General features: G+C 43.0%; 2 protein-coding genes across 3 annotated transcripts in view; one reads left to right on the top strand and one right to left on the bottom strand.

Moving 5' to 3' along the window:
- Window positions 1-10,445, top strand: part of LOC136433781 (heterogeneous nuclear ribonucleoprotein L-like) — a 45,875-nt gene extending 35,430 nt beyond the window's left edge. Inside the window, exons 16-20 of the mRNA XM_066426287.1 lie at window positions 210-241; window positions 4,127-4,200; window positions 4,893-4,953; window positions 6,928-7,023; window positions 9,004-10,445. Of these exons, the coding sequence (XP_066282384.1) occupies window positions 210-241; window positions 4,127-4,200; window positions 4,893-4,953; window positions 6,928-7,023; window positions 9,004-9,062 (322 nt within the window). The 3' untranslated portion in view covers window positions 9,063-10,445. The remainder of the gene's footprint in view (window positions 1-209; window positions 242-4,126; window positions 4,201-4,892; window positions 4,954-6,927; window positions 7,024-9,003) is intronic.
- Window positions 10,191-16,512, bottom strand: LOC136433779 (cylicin-2-like). 2 transcript variants are annotated; one of them, XM_066426283.1, is made up of 4 exons: window positions 15,431-16,512; window positions 14,714-14,899; window positions 12,801-13,004; window positions 10,191-11,792 (listed from the first exon to the last, which is right to left on the bottom strand). In XM_066426283.1, the coding sequence occupies exons 1-4, from the start codon at window positions 16,113-16,115 to the stop codon at window positions 11,647-11,649; spliced, it is 1,221 nt and encodes a 406-aa protein (XP_066282380.1). In that variant the 5' UTR covers window positions 16,116-16,512; the 3' UTR covers window positions 10,191-11,646. The 2 variants fall into 2 exon arrangements, with proteins under 2 accessions (XP_066282380.1, XP_066282382.1); XM_066426285.1 differs by having other exon boundaries at window positions 14,714-14,878.
- Between the last annotated feature and the right edge of the window lie 242 nt (window positions 16,513-16,754).

The raw sequence follows: 16,754 nt of genomic DNA, 5'->3' as shown, positions 1-16,754 counted from the left end.
TGATCAGAGATAAAGTGAAGATAAAAAGGCATACTCATTCAGGTATGAACATTTGCGTGCCTTGATACCAGGTACACGCCTCTTGACATCAGCAGCAGGTCATAGCACAATGTATAAGTAAGCATTGATGTGTTGATTCTAGCAGGCAGCTGTTTTGTTGTTGTTGTTGGCAAACCAATATGTATTTGAATTTTTTGTTCTTTTTACAGGTTCTCAACTCCAGAAGCAGCTGCAAAAAATCATATCCTTTCAGAAATTATGTTCTTTTATGATTCTATGATGACTAGATTAGTAATGAAATTAGAAAAGCTCTGGGGTCAAATTTGTGGGTACTCACACAGGGAGGTGCGAAGGGAGCAGTCATTTCTCTGCGCACATTATTTATTTCAGTGCACTTTTTATTTCCACCCACAGTAACCCATAGTCCGAGTTCCAGTCTTTGCTTGTAGTATTTGCATGTCTATTCTGAAATTGTGGTGCTGTCAGTTAGATTAAGCAAGCTTCTGACTGGACCCAGCCAACCTTCACCTTTACTATGTGACACTGTGCAGGCTTCTCTCTGTTAGTTAGCCTTGGGGAAGGGTCGTCCCACATCAGATGTGTAGAAATTTGGTGACACCTCGACCCGGGGTTCTGCCTTGTCTCAGAGTTCTTTCTCAGTTTCTGTTCTCTCAGCAAACCCACGCTCACCCCCTAGTGTGATTTGATCTAATTTTGACCCTTTTTGCATCAGATGTGCCAATTTTTCTATGTCAAAACGTTAAATTTCTTTTTGTTCTCTCAGCAAACCCACGCTCGTGATTTGATCTAATTTTTACCCTTTTTGCATCAGATGTGCCAATTTTATCTGCAAAGGTGCCATTATTTTCGCATGTCATTAGAAACAAGATTCAATCAAAACCCTGCATAGACCTCATATCAGATCAACGCAGTTGAAAGGAAAAACAGATTTGGGCGGGAAGTCATGTCTCCAGGTTGACATCAAAGTGCCATTACAGCTCCCTCAGAGATTGATTTTTGCTGGGGCCACCTGGAACAGTGTGATATGAGTCAGCGTTGCCCATTTGTGGAGATGGATTGCCACCTGGGCTGAGATTGCTGCTTAGCCTGCATGCCAGACTGTTTCCAGGGCCCACCCAGGCCAGTCTCCACCAGGCCTTCCTACGGGGATATATGGATAAAAAATTCTGCAAAAGAAAAATTGGCCAGTAGAGTCAGTCCACGGTAATAATTCCCCTCGTAGGTACGCTTGCGGATGAAACCCTCTAGGGCCAAACTTTCCTGGCAAATATTCTCCCCATAGCTGGCGTAGTTAGTCTTGTAGAGTCTAAACCCTCCTCAGCTCTAAGGCAGACACGCCCCCAAGGAAATGTCAGCACATCCCCCCTGTTTCAGTTAGACCCTGAAAACTATGGAGAGGGTAGGGGCTTTGTAAAAACTTTCTTGGGCGCATGTTGGCCCTAGAGTCTGGTATCCAGGCTACTGCTGTGTATGTTCTGTATTACCTGGAATAGCTGGGAATGTGCACCAATGGTACATAGCTAGCATCTTCGACATGGTTTTGCATTAATTGGTACCATAGATTAACAGTGATACCACTGGTGCCACACAGGAACTTATTAAGATGCCTGGGGCAGAATTCCAGCAATGCTACTGATATTATCTTAATAAGGAAAGACCCTCATTTGTTGCTAGTTCCATGCACTATTTGAAGTTATTTCCTTTCATTGTTGACATTATTACATTCTTTTTATTTAATATGTGTACATTTGTGATAGCCAAGAATGATAAGGTAGAAGTTCACTCTTGTAATGTCTGTTGCTGAGATAGTAACAGTAACATATCGATCATGTAAGGTATAAGCTTTAAATGTCAGCCCAAGGGATAAGAGGAAGTTGACCTAGTTAGGAAATGAACACAAGTTGTATATACATCACATGTCATCACATATACTCCCTTTGGCCCTTTTGGATACTGTTATGACACACATGTTTTAAAAGGAGGCTACATGCTGCATAAAGTGAAGTATCTATCACAGTCAACATTTTTGCTTCCCAAGTGGTCTTTGCCAAGAATGTTATGTTTTTGCACTGACTTTCTGTGACCTGCATGGTGTAGGTACGAGTTCCCAGGTGGTCCTCTAGGTAGCAGGAATGTTGGATCAGAGGAAGATACTGCATGACTATAAGATACATGACAACATTTCTGTGAAACAGGATAGGTTGGAATTCAGGGAACAAAGGAAATACGGTACACCCAGATAACTGACATAGTTCACATTTATTTGCACTGCTAGTTAGTGTTTGCAACAACATACTCATACTGCTTCCCAAGAAATGAGATCACCTTGGTGGGCGGGCATATAGCTCTGTAGCTAGCTACTTATACATGTACATCCTCAAACCAAGAAGGTTAAAAATCTGTTTTTAACAGCTAAGTTGAAGTTCAGTTTATTTCTTGGAACTCAACGTTCAAGACAGGTGAAAATCAAGAGTTTGCAGGGCTGAAATGGAAGATACATGTACATGTATATTTGCAGTGTGATGAGTTCAATTGCTTGTTATCCCTGTCCTACTGACATCTCTTTGATAAATCACCCCTGTAATCCATCCATTGTGTGAACTAGAAGGAAAGACACCTTGGCTCCTCACTGGAACTTCATGTAGAGGAGGAACAGACATGTCTGACATTGATAAATGTGGTTTATGTCCTTTTGTCCACCATTTAGAGTTCATTCATCATTCTTATGTCAGGAGAAAAACCCTGCTTGTCCCTCCCTTCATGTTTGAGATGACAGGTCTCTCTGTTACTGTCATTCTTATTCTTAGGTCCTACCTAATATTCAATAAGCTGTGAAACTTAATATGGTAAATACCGCATTGTAGGCAGACTAGGAAATCAATCTAGCGAGAAACTAAGGTTGCAGATAGGTGGTTCCAGTTAGGTAGTCCTGAGGGAGATCTTCTATGCAGATTATGAGGAGTGATGAGCGGTGTATGTTATTGGAGGTGACATGGCCGCCCCTGCATGGCAGTACTGGGTCAGCAGGAGGCAGCTGGGAGCTGTGACAAATTGGGAAGATTGCGGCATCAAACCTGACCAGCAGCCCTCCGCTAGTCTCCCGAGGTCCCACCTTCCAGTGCACAGGAATGTTGACATTTTTCCCTGGCAGAAATATGGTTGGAGGGTGAACGTACTGATGAACAGGTCGTTCCCAAGCCCAGAAATCTGACATAGGTCAGGTCTAGCCCCAAGCCTGTAATGTGTTTGCCTTTGTGGTTGTTAAACATCTCCATAGACACGGTTGGGAACATGTGAAACAAATCCCTGGCAAATCAGCCCTTTGCCAAAAAATCATGCATAGCCAGGTAAACTGACTTTAAAGATCAGCAAGGGACATTAGAGCGTGAGCAGTTTCCATTAGGATTTTCTTCACCTTTCATTTTTCATCTTTATTTAGATAAACCAGCATTGCCAACCAATAGCTCAAATCTTTTTTTACTGCACCAATCACAAGGAGAGCAATTCAAGCTAGCTGACAAGGTTAGCAATAAAGCATCTGAGATTTCAAGAAGTTGAAAAGAATTACATTTTCTGTTATCAAATATTTTCATTCTCTCCTGGGATGATGAAACAGCCAACTTCAGACTTAGCCTGGTATCTATTCCTACATTTGTATCTCCCATCTATTGCAGCCCTATCCAAGAAGAAAGACAGAAGAGGAAACGGGGTTGATAACCTGGGAACTGAGAGTGAGAGGTTGCCCTCTTGTTCCACAGGGGTGACCTGTTAACCAGTCAAATGATGAACTTGGCCTTGAGCTTGTTCCAGCTGTGGCAGGGCTGTGTAAGTTTGGCTAAGTAACAGGCTGCAGGGAATTCTGCTGGGGTTCTGAGTTACTTCACCCACAAACACCGTACAGACAAGCCCACCATTGATTCAACAGGTTACCAGGTTCCAAAGGGGATATGCACACCATGCCCTGAATCATGTTAGTTTGTGTTAGACACACATACTCAGGCAGTGACAAACTGTTCCCCCAGTAATTCTTTGCAGTGTGATTTCTGGGCTGTGTTTCATGTTTGTTATTGCAGCGTACTTGTTTGTTCCTTAACCACGCTTGCACGTATCCAACAGCCATCGAAAGTGCTACACTTCTTCAACGCCCCACCTGATGCTACAGAGGAGTCGCTGAGACAGGTGAACATCAGCGACTATATACATATATATATAGAGAGAGAGAGATTGTACTAGGTGTAGCAATAAACAATGATTGAGGCAGTGATATCAGTATTATTTTGTTGCCCTTGGTGTAATCCAGAGGAATGCATGTTCATGTATAGTGTGGTTCAGGACCTCAAGTTAGGGTTGAAGACTGTGGTTTGGCTGGGGCATGCTGCCAGCAGGAGTCAATCAGAATTTTCCACTCCTGCCACCAGAGATTGTTCCTAAGGGCCCTGGCAGTGTCTGGTGGGAGCAACTTGTGATTGACCCCAAGCCCATGTCGAGCATGCAAACTACTGTAAATGCAGAAATATTCGCGGTGGTTTGCGGTTTTCACGGTGAACTTTCAGCAAAAAGTTAAAACCACCGCAAAACTTTTTGCCCATCTATGACTGTAGCGCTACTATTGTTTCAAACGCGAACTTAAAACCACCGCAAACACTCTATTTTCTCCCTTCTGCGAAATAAAAACCACACAAACTTAATTGCATTTACAGTATTTTGGGGATACAATTTTTGAAGTTGAACACAACACATCTTTATGATGACTAAAGGACCAATAGCGTAAAAGTATTTGTTTGGAAACGGACAACTTCAAAATCAATGTGGTTTAGTCTTAACTGATTTGCTTAAAGCTTTCTAAACAATTTGTCTTCTTTTTTTTTCAGCTAACATTTAGTGATGCAGGAGTGCCTCCCCCAACTGCTATAAAGATGTTCCCATCAAGAAGTAAGTTTGATCGACTTGCACATCGTTTCATCCATTTTGTGTGGTGTTAGAGGTTGTGTAGGGGAAATGAACGTAGATAGAGATGATGTAATCCCTGTTTGATTTTTGTTGTATCTTCTGCTATAAGTGACTAGTATGCCCTTCCCTCTCGTAAACTGAGGTACAAATTTAAAGTACGTAATGCAGTACATAATGCACTAACATGCACATGTCTTTTAAAAAAGGGATCACTAGACTCATCCTTTTGCAGTTTGCTGTTGCTGTTTCAACATTTTGATACCTGTGTTTTAAAAAGGGAGAAAGAGCTGTATTTTGGATAGAGAAGGGGGTACATTTTCTCTATACACTTTCATTCTCTCTGTGGTTTTGTTGCTGGTTGGGCCTGGAAGTGGTCCAAACCGGCTCTTTTTATTTCTATATAGGGACGAAGGCCCCTGATTATAACACTTGTGTTTTCCATTCTTTGAGGAATGCCATTCAATGCTGGTTGCGAGAGACCCAGACCAGGTCAGAGAAAAAACATGCATGGTCGTTAAGTAAACGATCACTCAAAAACACACTCTGACCCAGCATGACCTCACAACCAACAATCAAAACATCCGACATGCTTTCGCAACATCTAGCATTGGTCTTTCCTATCATTGTTTTGGATGCTCACAGGATACTATCAGAATCCCCCAACTGCTATATGGAAAATGGATCTATGGTGAAAAACTGTTGGAAATCATACAATGAAACATGCAACTATACATTTACTAATTTAAAATCTCCATGCAGTCTCTGGCTTACATGTGTTGCGAAACAAACACCGTCCTCTCCCTTTTGGAGCAGAGAGGGTTGCTTACAATGGCCTGATTTTGAATACTTCCTGTCTAAGTTTTCTCAAAATTGTACACCCAAATCATTCCTTCTTCTTGTTCAGCACAGCGAATTATTCTCTTCCAGATCCACTCTTGTCTGAAAAAAAGAAATGCAGTTTATTTTGGCCAGAGCAGTAAACTGGCCAATGCAACATTTATCAACCCGGGTTCACTTCTCTGGTCAATGATATACCAATTTCTTTATTCAGTCAAGCTAGCAGGTCTGGTAGAGGCTAATACTAAATACCCATACATGAAACATGTCAAACAGTAACAATAACACAATAACTTAACGCTGAGCACTGTCATGTAAACGTACCCATCACTTGTAATGTAACGTTGCATCACCATTCTTGTTGTGATTATATTAATAACTCTTTCCCCAATCATGCTTATTATTTGAACATCTGTTGCAATTTTCTCTCCTACCATAATTCTGTACTTGCATTGCTAATATTGTTAAACAATAATTCATGGTTGAACAACTTGGGTGGTGGATATGTAAATGTATGTATATAACCTCTTGTTAGGTCTAAAAAAGAGTTTATTTGTTGGTGACCAGTCTCTCTGAAACCTCTTATATACAAGGGCAGTTAAAAAGAGATTTCCCCGATCCCACTTCCGTGCTGTTGTTTTTTTATCCAGAAATTTCATGTGTATGATGATACATATCTCTGTATGTGAATGCGTTCAATTGGCTCCACTACCTGTCAAAGAGGAACTGTCAGGAGTTAAGGAATGAAAACAACAGTATGACCTACAAATATATATACATATCATCATACGTGTGAAATTTCAGTTTCCAACAGAAACTTAGCACGGACTACAAAAACTGCTTGTGTCTAAGGGGGTGATAAATCATTTCAGACAACATTTGAATGCATTCAGTTAGTTTGAAAGTCTGTTTGTAAAGTGTATTCAAATGTTGGCGGAAATGATTTATCACCCCCTGTGGCATAAGCAGTTTTTGTAGTCTGCCGTTGTGTGAACTCCTCTAAGGAGAGTGGTTCAGGGGAAATCTTGATCCAAGTTTCCTTGGTACTAGTATGCCCGGCAGACATTGTGATGTACAACCCCAGTAACCTTGACCTTCCCTGTGCTGTTGTGTTCTCAGCGGAGAGAAGCTCCTCAGGACTGCTGGAGTGGGACAAGCAGAGCGACGCCCTGGAGGCCCTGATCATATGTAACCACAGTCAGATGGCCAGCCCAAGTAAGTATAGGCAGTTTGTTTGTTTGTTTGTTTGAACCTTTATTTATTCATGAGTAGTTCAAATTGGCCTGCAGGCTGCTTTTCATTGAGAGAAGAGGTAAGGGTCAGACAAAATATAGCAGAGATACAGTAAGAAAAGATGTTTATATGTAACCACAGTCAGATGGCCAGCCCAAGTAAGTACAGGCAGTTTGTTTGTTTGAACCTTAATCTATTCATGAGTAGTTCAAATTGGCATGCAGGCTGCTTTTCATTGAGAGAAGAGGTAAGGGTCAGACAAAATATAGCAGAGATACAGTAAGAAAAGATGTTCATATGTCACCACAGTCAGATGGCCAGCCCAAGTAAGTACAGACAGGGCAGTTAGAGATGATTGGGATAGTTTAGGTGTGAAAAGTTGTTCTGTGTGATGTTGTCGCCACCGCGTGCCTGCAAGGCTGGTGTGTTAAACCAAATAGCAGTTATACCGGCTGATCCATTCATATTCAGACTACCTCCACAGATGGATCACATCCGTGGATCCAAAAGGATCCAGAAGTTTGAGCCCCGCTTGGACACGGTGTGAGGGTTTGCATTAGTCCTTTTAGATGAGGGCTTAAAGCTGGAAGCCCCTGTAAGAAAGCCTCAGGCGTCAAACCTCTGTACATTAAACAATGTTTGGTCTTGCTTAAGGTACTCCAGTAGCATTCCAGGTGGAGGTATAGCTGTGTCAGGCCCAAGTCAATACCTTAAGACTGGGGATGGTGTTAACAGATGTGTAACACGCAGACTCTGTGTTGATGATGGACAAAACCCAACCACTCACCAGGTTTATACTGTCTGTTGCCATTTGTTTTGACTCCAGCAAAGGCTCTTCTCTGAGACACTAAAGGTCATGGATGTTTCAGGTTTTAGAGTAGCTCACAGAAAACAACACCTATTTCGTGTATTACAAAATTTACTGTGTTTTCCAGTTTAACAGCACACCTGGGGGTCTCAATAAACCTGCCCAGAAAGTACTGTAAATGCTTGGTGATTTGATTTAGTGGTAAGGAGAAAATGGAGTGTTCATGGCGGTTTTGAGTTCGCAAGAGCACTATAGTCCCATACTGCAACTAACAGTAATGGAAACACCATCGACTTGACGAACAGCCAGTCTGAATCCACCTAAAAGTGTACAATGTAAAGTACTTACATGAAGCGCTTAGACGAGTGGGTAGGCAGGCAGAACAAACTTTTTGCAGTGGTTTTGAGTTTGCAAAATTAAATGCAAAAAAAAAGAGAGTAATGCATGACTGGAAGATCAACATGAGAACAGAGATAGGAAAGTCTGTACCTAGCTCCACCCAGCATTTGGGAGTGAATACAGTCTGAGTTTTATTCAAATTTTCTTCCCAGGCCTCTGTTTTTATTCATCACCTTGACCTTGTAGCTTGTCACTCTTCTATGTTTACAAGGACACTGATAGGTAACACGAAGTCAGAAGGATTTGTGGGTCAACTTTGAACAAACAAATATCCAACACAGGTTTCCTTGTCTGGAAGAAAGGCCTGGAGCCTGCATTATCTGATCTTACATGTCATTGTGTGAAAAATGCTCAGGTCAGATCCATAAAATGGTCAGGTCAAATCTACAAGGTATGCTGTAGATGTCAACAATGAGTTTTAAAGGAACCAGTCGTGCAGCAGTAATGATAGGGGAAAACAAAGTTGTGTCTTTGTTCTGTGTACCTGTTTTTTTCTGTTCCTGAGCTATATTAGGTTGTCCCAAGGACATTTAAGTAGGCTGGTGTAAAGTGTTGCAAATGCAGTTACAGCTGTATGTGTGTATGTTTCTTACTAATCGTAGACAATTTTAACCAATGCAGTTGCGGCTAAAAAAATATAGGGGGGGTGGGGGTTATTGGCAGTTACATTATAATGAATGACCATCAGGAACTGAGTGTGAATGACATGAGGATATGACTAACAGTTCTGATTATTTCTCCTGTGTGTGTTTCAGAAGGCCGGTACCCCTTCACCCTGAAGCTCTGTTTCTCCGCGGCCATCCACGCCGTGTGAGGGGCACTCTGCCGTCCACCGCCCCAGAGACTGTTCCACTCCACAGTTATGTATCGTCAGATGGAAGAAACATCATAGAATACATGCCGGTGTGCTGAGGGTTAAGCTAAGTAGCGGTGTTCGGTTGTATGTGACAAGGTGGAGCTCAGTGCATGCACCACCATCTCTACAGTGTACAGTCATGCCTTGGTTGGTTCTGTTGGTTCACTCTGCTCTCGGCTTTATCCCGTTGATGTTTCTGTACTACTACCATTTAGCTTTAGACCCGGTGTTCGATTTCCGTGTGCTTTAAGTAAGTCTAAACGATTTAGCGATAGTTGCCTGTTGTGAAGTACATACGTAGTAGGGATGTTTTTGTTGTACCCCAAACTAGCACCCAACACTGTAGTGAGTCTGACCTGAACAGTGCCATTCTTTTTTAACGTACGGGTGGTTATACCAACATTCTCTGCCCTCGCAGAGCGGCAGGACGAATCAAGATTTCACACGAAAGCCATGAATTTTTTTATTGATCCGGATTAGACAATGTATTGAGTACCATGCCACTGATTTTTTAAGGTCTGAGTTTCGTACAAGGTTTGATACTGAAAGTTGTATCTAGCACAAGATGTTGGACCACCATTAAGCGGTCTGAAAGTTGTATCTAGCATGACCTGTCATAACACCTTTCCCAGTCTCGACTTATATCAGCATTACCGCGTTGTCACAGTTAGAAGGAGAGGTGTGATCATGTTGGGAAGATACATGTAGCTGGCACCTGTAGCTGGACTGTATGATACAACATGGTTCTCCAATTAGATGTGCCCAGTCCCAACACTCAGTATTCTTGGTATTTTTGTGTTGTCACAGCCCATGGTTTGCTTGTGCTTTACGCTGTAATCCATCTGTGTATTTATTTTTGTGTTCCTGTGTACATTTGTCAGAGAATGATAGTCACTGCAAGTTGCATCAAGAAATAACTAGTGCATAGATGAATAGAAGTGTTTTTGCTTTGTGTTATGAGTTTTTTTGGACTATTAGTTTAACATTTGAGGCAATAGAAGCGAGTCATAGACACCAGTTCTGCAAATTTTTGTTTCTTTCAGTGTACTTTTTTGAATGTTGTACTCTATTTTTGTATTTCACCAAATTACATGGCAGATGCAACATTGATTCTGTTGATAGGAGTTCTTATGTTGCTGAGTAACAAATTGTATGTATCCTAACTCAAGTTGACGCAAAGTCTACTATATCCTACCGACGTACAGTAACCAGGGGATAAAAGATGATATTTACGCAATGACTGGACCTCACAATGTTAGTACTATATGGTAACGATAACATTGGATTTAGAGAGTCTTCACCTGTTCACAATTTGTAACAATAAACTTTCTCTTATTCTGATTGGTTGTGTGCTATTGTATTTTTGTTGTTGTGTCTGTTCGACTATATGCTTGCTGCTGCCTTAGAATTGCCCTAATCTCAAAGCAGATCCTTGGGGGCAAAGTCGTGACAGCTTCTGACTGGGCCCAAGATCTGATCACACGGCATCCAAGGGGAGATCTTCTGTCCAGTCAGAAAGCGTCGGGAAAGATCTGCTTGGAGATAAGAATTACCCTAGAATAAGAGTCATGTAGTCTCTACCAGGTTAACTACGCCGGCTATAGGGAGAATATTTTCCAGGGAAATTTGGCCACCAGAGGGTTTTATTTGCATGTGAAATATTGACCCTCACCGTGGACTGACTATACTGACCAATTATTCCTTTTTTTGCCGAATTCTACGATCCATACGCCCATAGGAGGGCCTGTTGGCCATACGCCCATAAGAGTCATGTAGGTACCTGTGGGTTTTCAGTGGATAACAAACTCAGGAGTAAGTTTCACCTGCCCTGTTGGAATTGATTATAGGAATCTATATGTACACGTCCTTCCAGGCTGGTCCAATGAACTCAATGAAATAAACGTCACTTTGGACCTAGTTAGAGTTCAGTACTGACCAGAAACACCATGTTCCAAAAATACCAATCTCTATCTGCTTGATATTTATATTTGTACACATTTTCTGAGAATAGTTGTCTAATGCTAATGTACATGGAGTAATGAGATGGGAACAAAACATTCCTCCCTTGCCCAGAGGCCACTACTATCTTTATAGCCCCATTATGAAAGCAGCTCCCATTGCATTGCAACTTCTTGGTATAACTTCAGAGCATACATCAACAGAGGCCATCTAATCTTCAAACAGATGTAAGGATCCGTTTATGAAGGTTGGATTTAAAAGACGATTCAATCTCTACAACTGGATAAAATTCGGCGAGTCCTTTTCTGTGTTTTTGCAACATTAGTACTCATTTCTGCCATTGTATCTTTTAACTATTCTCTTTGAGTATGAGCCGGATCCTCACTTCTGCTTGGAGATTGATGTTGTACAGAGGCATCAGGGAATGGAAGGGGTGCCATGTGAACCCTGCCCTTGGTGCTGGCCAGGGTCTTCACTGCACCCTTCAAGGATCCTTACATCTGCTTGAAGAATGATGTTGTACAAATGTTAGCTGGTGTGTTATACCGGCAATACAGATACGGATACAGATTGTACAGAGACCTCATGGTATGGAAGGTGCGCCCTGAGAGCTCTGTCTGCCCTTGGTGCTGGGCTGGGTCTTCACGGCGCCCTCATCATCGTCATCATCAACCACCATCACCTGGCCCTTAAACTGTGGCTGGCCTTTCTTCCAGCGGCGAAGTTCAACTGCAGGGAAAAGTTGTGTAGCCATCAGAGACACATTCCATGTTAAACTAGAACGAAGACACAAAAACACTGCAGTACCTAGGAAAGCTACGAGAAGGCCAAAAATTTACCGTAACCTACATGTATGTCTTACCAATACCTACAATGTACCAACCCACTCGATATCATCACAATTCATCCGTAGCTTTTTAAGGCATTGCCAGCCAAATGTGCATTTACGTTTTGTAGGCGAAGAGACAAAACAAAGACCATTTAAAAGACATAACAGATAAAAGATAAAATACTGAGCAGTACACCACATCTGCTCTCAATGACCTAGCGACTCTGCCTCCCAACATCTGCTTGGAGATCACTACCACAGCAACAGCCGGATGAAGTCTCGATATCAACTCATCAGCGACGCATCAAGAGCGACTTGCTGCGATCAATATCGGCATAGCAGTTGTGACAAAACCAACAGATGTAGGGTCTTGCTATATCGATAGCCTCTTTTGCAGACCCCACTGAATATATTTGCCAAAGTTTTTTGATAACAAACATTAAAGGATTCCTCAATATCGGTTGTCAAGCAATCAGAATCCGGCAACTATCAAAAGATGACCTGTGACTGTCTGAGTTCTGCAACGGAGGCTCACATTTAGGGTGACCCAGCAAGAAATAGAACCACGTTTTGATGGTTGCCATTACCAACTTGTGAATCGCACCACTTCAATAGTAAGATTTCCATGAAGTATAACGTTATCTGATACGGTTTCAATTTGTATTTTGTACCTTCAGATGACACCCCTCCAGTCATTTCCTAGTATCACAGAATCATTCCATTAAAGGGGAACACCAGGGGGCTCCAGTATTTTTTGTTTGAATGACAAAATATACCCTAAAACGTTTTTCCCGTCGCTGCGCTGGAACTAACATACTTTCCAGTGACACTCCAGTGATGACGTTCCTCTTGCCATTTACTGAGTACAAAGTATCACAGAACATCAAACAGCATCCTTGATGCCTCACCTGCCATCCTGACCATCTGGGCTCCCCAGGCGACGCTCCAGAAGTATCCCACCAGCATGAAGGTGATGGTGATCATCTGTGACAGCGCCACCACCACGTTCAGGTACAGGGCGTGTCCCAGATCCTCGTCCTTCTGGTTCGGCCCGGCGTTCGGGTCCCGGACTCCCCACTTACATAGCAGGCAGAACCCGGACAGTAACGTGCCTTAAACAGATACAGTACAGTTAGCGTAGTCTCTACAAAGCCTCACTGAAATTTAAAAAAAAAACTTTTATTGAAAATCGGCCAAATTATGCCAAAAAATAGTTACTCAATCAACTGGATAACATTTGGGAACAGTCCGACGTTTCAAACCTTTTATCCAGTTGATTGAGTCATTATTTTGGGCGTATCTTAATATCTGGATGTCTAACCTTCATCAACGTATAAAATGGGAATACTTGCTAGGGGTGCCGAGCTTCATTGGTGAAGAATTCATTGTGTTGCAAATGGTAAATATATTACTCACAGAGTCTGGCAGAAACTACAATCAGTGGTGTATAAGATCTAGAGAGTCACGGAAATGTAGAAATGTTCGCGGTGGTTTTACTTTTTTGCCCTCCTACCCCCTTCTCTACTTTTGTTTCAAACGTGAACTCAAAACCACCGCGAACACTCCATTTTCTCCCGACCGCGAAATAAAAACCGCGAACTTAAATGCATTTATAACCGTTTGCGTCAATGAGCATTTTCACAGCATCCATCCACCGTGATGCAGAGGTTGGCAATATATCTGTGATTTGCTCAAATCGCTGGAGAAGGGCGGACTATAACGTGTCCAATAAGATGCAGAACCCATCACGCGTGTGTACACAATCAGTTATAAACGTAATTACTTCCTTCTCTACCGCCACCACCGCTATAATCGTGCAAATTTCCCCGCGGATTTATCTCCTACTTTCCTCTACGTCTGTGACCTTCAAACGTTCTCCGTGTTGCCTGAGTCGGACCGACGTGTCTTGCGACAGCAGACAATGGCTCCGCTAAGTGATCCATTAAGAATTCAATAAAAGGATGCGTCTCCCTCTCCCCAGGGTCCGCTCTCCGGGATCCTCTCAAGAGTTATATCAATGACAAGTAAAACCGCGCGAAGATCTAGCAGCGAAATTGGATTTGCCACAACCCGAGGACTTCGCGCATAAGGGTGACAATAGCATTACGCGTGCGGATGTTATGTTCAGTAGAATGTTTGGGACTAGGGATGATGATGGGACACAATTAGGTATCTGAATTATTGATGGCGCTGGACAAACGGGGTTCTCCTTTGTGGCCTCTTAACATCGTTTGTCAACACTCCGATGCAAAGAATGGTACAACTTATGCGAAATACATTGTGCTGTCGCCTTCTAATGAACCAACTATATACATAACTACCTGTCAGAGGACTATCTTTTAGGAGATTTGTTCACTAGGATAATCTCGTCTACTAGGTTGATAAAAAGTAGAGCTTCAACTTTCTAAAGACATTTATTTCCGAATCCTGCCTAGAAGATCTTTAGGATACAGCAGACCAAGGAGGTTAAAATCTAACCTCCTTGAGCAGACGATGTCAATTTATTTCTGCTCAATTTCTTTCTCTTTTTGTCAAATGATGTAAGCCAAAGTGACTGCTTCCTTAGAACATTGACACTATATACTGCATTACTGTGTACAAATAGAATCAATGTTTAAACCTTCTATAGAACCAGTACTGTAAACGATATGTTAAACTCAATATGTTGATTTAACCATATACTTGACGTGTACGTCGGCTAATCAATTTGTATTCACTTGTTTGTTTGCATGCATGTAAGTATAATTGTAGACCTTACGAAAGTTCTGTATTTTTGTTTTTGTTGTGTCAAGATTGTATATAGAACACCGCGGAAACTGACCGAATCCTGGCAGGAAGATGTTGAGCAGACAGCAGACGATGGCGAGCGGCAGCGGCATGTACGGGATGACCTGCTTCATCTCGTCGTCGTCCCCTCCCCTCCGGATGACGAATGGCCGCTTGCCCTTCTTCCTCTGACTCTGCTGCGCCTCTGCTGCGTCTATATCTACAAGGGGAATGTCAGCTTCTGCGCACAGGATGGAGTAATACCGCAAAATCAGGCAAAAGCAGAAAAGTAGCTATATAGATCTAGAGTCGTCTCACCAGTCAGACCGCACGGGGAAGACCAACCAAACTTTACGATACTTGACTCGAAACCTTGCTGTGGTTGTCGTTACCTGGATGAGTATTTCATCATGGTTTTCGTGAAAGGCATGTGGTGTGGTCAGCTCAAGTTATGACAGCAAGCAATGATAAACACTAGAGTGATTATAATTAGAGGTGCTCGTATGTGAGATCACAACGGTGGCAGGCGAGTAGGCTGATTAACACATACAAAACCTACAAGCAATATCAAATGAACACTACGGATGTGAAGCTCTTCATAAGTCTAAATCTCGCCTATTCTCATCTGTACTAGACTAACACTTTCGTTCCTATAGTATAGTTCTAAAGCAGTACGGAATGGATATAACATAATGGAATGGCAGGTACTATAGGTACATTAGTGGAAGCTAGCAATGGCATGTCAGCGCCATGTGCATGTGTGCGTATGTACCTGCTTTCTCGGCATCCTCATCGTCTTCGCCCTTCTTCTTCGAGCTCTTCCGCAGGAACGATTTCTTAAACGACTTTAACCTGCTCTCTTTCTTCTCCTTCTTCGACCCTTTCTTGCTCTCTTTCTTGGATTTTTTCTTGTCGGAAGATTTAGACTTGTCCTCTTGCTCTTCTTCCTGTTGTCCTTCCTCTTTAACCTCCTGTTTGTCCCCCTCCTTGTCGATTTCTGCCCCCTCAGTTCTGCCTTCCTGGTCCGTTTTACTCCCTGTTCCGTTTTCTCCTGCGCCTGGCAGAGCTGCCTCCTCAGCTGCAGGGGTTCCCGACTCCCCCTGTGCTTCAGGTTGTTCTGTGGCCTCACCACTCTCGTCCAGCGCCGGGTTTTTGATGCCTTCGACCGGACCTTCCGACAGACTCTTCGGGTCCAGAATGGAAACTTTCCTCCCCGAAGAGCGCTTCCCCGTGCCCGAGGACTTCATAATGGACACCTGCCTGGACAGCTTATCCATGACTGGTCGCTGCTGTCTGTCGCCTGGCAGGGGAAGCCTCGCTAGCGAGGTACCGTCAATGCTCAGGGAACCGGTCTCCGAGATGGTCGAGACGCTCGGTCGTCTCTTTTTCAACCTCTGTTGAGATGATCGCCTCGATAAAGAGGGCTTCTTACCTATTAGGACCTCTTTATCACCCATTGTTTACCTGTCCGGCTCTTTTCAGCAGAAAAGGTTGTGCTGAGTTCACAACACAGATATATCACGGCGTTGTTCAGACTGTCTTAAAGCTTAGAGAATCGCTGTCCTCCTACAATCTGTTAACTCCAAGCTGTTTGGTGATGTCGTGCGGAAGGAAACGGTGATAAATTCGTGACGCACAGCCGCTGAATTCCTTCGCAGTGCTGAGTAGAAAGCGGTGACACTTCACCATTGGTCTGTTGTGACACACCTGAGTGTCCCGCGGGGTCTCCCATTGTGTGCGTCGTCCCCCGTGGAGAGTCGTTTTGTCGTTCGAGAAGAATCGACATCCTTTCCTCTTTTGTCCCATTGGATATTTGTATAGAAAGTGGGATACTATCACAGGTGCATTAGCCGGACCAACGTTAGATGTTGTGTGCAGCTCAATGTTGTATGCGTGTTTTCACCCCCCCCCCCCCCCCCCCGTGTACGGAAGCTTTGCTCTCGGTGTGCCTGTTTGTTTGTGTTGGTGTGTGTCCGTATCTATTTGAATACAGCAGAGTGGTAGGATAGGGGGAAATGGTGTGACCGTAGACTGGCAGGATGTGAAGGCTGGCTTGGAGGTCAAACGTTGGTCGCACAGGCTGAAAGGAAGTGATT

The sequence above is a fragment of the Branchiostoma lanceolatum genome, chromosome 4, assembly GCF_035083965.1.
Source record: "Branchiostoma lanceolatum isolate klBraLanc5 chromosome 4, klBraLanc5.hap2, whole genome shotgun sequence".
Taxonomy (NCBI): Eukaryota; Metazoa; Chordata; class Leptocardii; order Amphioxiformes; family Branchiostomatidae; genus Branchiostoma; species Branchiostoma lanceolatum.
This window is presented reverse-complemented; position numbering and strand designations above follow the sequence as displayed.

Bases quoted from the DNA above. Each gene is read 5' to 3' on its own strand.
- LOC136433779 (XM_066426283.1), bottom strand. From the start codon at position 16,115: ATGGGTGATAAAGAGGTCCTAATAGGTAAGAAGCCCTCTTTATCGAGG. The intron at 14,900-15,430 runs GTACATACGCAC...TCCTGTGCGCAG, and splicing joins TGAGGATGCCGAGAAAGCAG to AAGCTGACATTCCCCTTGTA. The intron at 11,793-12,800 runs GTGAGGCATCAA...TTTTCCCTGCAG, and splicing joins CCAGATGGTCAGGATGGCAG to TTGAACTTCGCCGCTGGAAG.